Consider the following 2590-nt stretch of genomic DNA (forward strand, 5'->3'; position numbering starts at 1 on the left):
GGCTGAATCCAAAAATAATGACCCAATATAGATTTGTTATTAATATTACTTAATTGCCCTTAATGAAACATGCAATGTTAGTGAATGAAAGGGCAGGCTAAGGTAATTATGACAATAGGATCCTGCTTTATAGTATAGATTGTAGAGAAAAATCATCTCTATGAATTAGTAAGCTACTCACTTTTAGCCAACACAATTACAAATTTTCTATAAAATATAATTTTCATAGATCTCTTTTGTTAATTTTGTTTTATTAAAATCATTTGTAAAGCATAATTAATTATATCCAAAAATTTAATCAAGTGATAATTAAACTGCCTTTTTCTAACTACATAATTTTGAAAGTAGTTGTGATTTTGAATCATTTTAGCACATGGTTAAATTCTGTGCACCACTGTACAAATTAGTTACTGCCATTGATTTGTTGTACAAAGTTACTGTCATTGATATGGCAGGGATGAACTACAGTACAAAATTACTGTCCCCAATCATTTAACCCATGATACTTTATCTCCTATTTTTACTTCTAGTAAAATAGTGAGACAACTATTAATCCAACTTGTCTTTCATTTGCTAGATCCATACACAAATTGGTGAAATATACTTTGGCCATCTAAATGAGGAGTTAATTAACTCTGTTTATAATTCTGTTAGAGAGTTTAACAATGTGGCTTTGTCAAACAAAGTTTAAGATTAAAATAAAAGTCAAAGTTTGATGTTTTAAGTTGTCTAAGCCTAAGTATATGCTTTAAATAGCCAAAATCTGTAAGTTTGGAATTTTAATGACCGGTTTCCCAAATTAATAGTAAATTAGTGAGATCCCAACCATGAGAGCAGGATTAATGCATGAGCTAAGAGGAGTGCTTAGGGGTGGGTTCCACCACAAAAAGAAGAAACGACGCCAAAGACGCCAGATCTGGTGTCGATGCTTGAGCTGCTTCGCGGGTCCACTGACACGTAGTGATCCGCAATTGATTCGTTTTTTTAAAAAAAAATTAGAGAAAAAACCAAAAAAATAATAATTAAGCACTCCACTTAGGGTGGTAGGTTTAATGGTGCTTTGAGAGAAAACGGTTCCAACAAAATCATGTAAAAGAAAACAATATCTTATTGAAGAAGTAAACTTAAGACACAACAGCTTATCTCTCCACCTCCGGCTCCTCTAGCTAAACGTTTCTCTCCTTCTCGCCAACTTTCTCGCCAACTTCTCTCCCTGCTAGCCTTGTTCTTAACACGTTTGGTCTCAAACTGGTCAGAGAGTGTCTTCTCTCTCGCCTTCTCAACCGTGTACTTGTGGATGCTCTCCATAAGCACACACTTGTTCTTAAACACCCCACCCTTCACTTTCATGTACATTTCATGGTACATGTGCTTGTCGATCTTGTTTTTCTCACGGTAGTTGAGAAGGAAACGCCTCAACACCCTCATTCTATTCATCCAGAGAAACTTGGTCGGTTGCCTCGCCTCTCTTGTGCCCTTTCTCTTACCTGAAAACCCAATAAACGTTGAATAAGGAAATCTCAAATCTATCACAAGCTTATAAAAAAAATGCGACCAAAAAATAGATTTTGCATTCATTACCAGAACCAGAGTGACGACCCTTTCGTTTGGCCTCGTTCAAAGTCCTTGCATGAGCACGTGAGTGGATCTTGGAGAGTTTCCTGATAATTAAACCATCCTTGACAAGAGTCCTAAGGGCATGATTATCCCTGATAGGTTTCTTAGGAAATTTTTTTTCTTTTTTCCATCTGAAAAAAAAATTTAAAGGGAACCAATCGCGGGCCGCCATGCGTCGGTGAAGCCCACGAACAGTGCAAAGATCCAACGTAAATCGGTCCTTATTTTGTAGTTTTTGTTACCGGTTATTTAGTTTTTGCTGGGACCCCCCATAATTTTAATAAAATTTTTTTGCTAAAGACCCCTTTTAAGGATCCAAGGATGTTGATGGTCTAATGTTCTGCCCCTGATAGAGTTATGGGAATTGGGTATCATGTCCATAGTGGAATAAAAATTAAGTGTATAACCATAACAAAAATAGGCTATGATATTTATATATTATTTGCCATATTACCCTTTCTCATTTTCACCTCTCTTTTTAATTAACTTTATAAGTTAGAAAAATTATAATTTGAATTTCTTATATACTTATAAAAAACATAGATTTTTTTTCGTATATGACATGTTTTGAATTTTGTAAAACTAACATATATTTATAAAATTGAATATATGCAATAATAATAAAGTTTTGTTCTATTCTATTACATAAAGTTATATAGAATAGTAGCAATAAAATTCATCTTTCCTCAATCTCTATCAATCTCCCTCTCCAATCTCCATCCACATATCACTCTTTCTTTTCCTTCTCCCTCTCTCTTTCACTTCTTTTTTCCCCTCTCTTTCTCTAATATATAATGTTCAAATATTATATTGTTGTATTCTATTTATAAAATATAAAATAGAATAGAAATTACACTTTTTTTTCTCCTCTTTTTCCTCTCCCAGATTCTCTCTCTCTCTTCACTTCTTTCCTCCCCCCCCTCTTCTCTCCTCTTACTTTCCTCTCTCTCTCTCTCTCTCCATTTTCCTCTTT

The 2590-nt window shown here is 34.2% G+C and overlaps 1 protein-coding gene across 1 annotated transcript; it reads right to left on the reverse strand.

Moving 5' to 3' along the window:
• Window positions 1-1107: 1107 nt before the first annotated feature.
• LOC125594251 (60S ribosomal protein L19-2-like) lies at window positions 1108-1789 on the reverse strand. The gene is made up of 3 exons (XM_048770522.1): window positions 1773-1789; window positions 1582-1709; window positions 1108-1487 (listed from the first exon to the last, which is right to left on the reverse strand). The coding sequence occupies exons 1-3, from the start codon at window positions 1787-1789 to the stop codon at window positions 1108-1110; spliced, it is 525 nt and encodes a 174-aa protein (XP_048626479.1).
• Window positions 1790-2590: the final 801 nt, after the last annotated feature.

This window comes from Brassica napus (assembly GCF_020379485.1).
Source record: "Brassica napus cultivar Da-Ae chromosome A5 unlocalized genomic scaffold, Da-Ae chrA05_Random_24, whole genome shotgun sequence".
In the NCBI taxonomy this organism is placed as follows: domain Eukaryota; kingdom Viridiplantae; phylum Streptophyta; class Magnoliopsida; order Brassicales; family Brassicaceae; genus Brassica; species Brassica napus.

Excerpts from the sequence above, each read along its gene's own strand:
- LOC125594251 (XM_048770522.1), bottom strand. Across the intron at positions 1,488-1,581 it reads GGGTCGTCACTCTGGTTCTG|GTAAGAGAAAGGGCACAAGA; the intron begins GTAATGAATGCA and ends TTGGGTTTTCAG.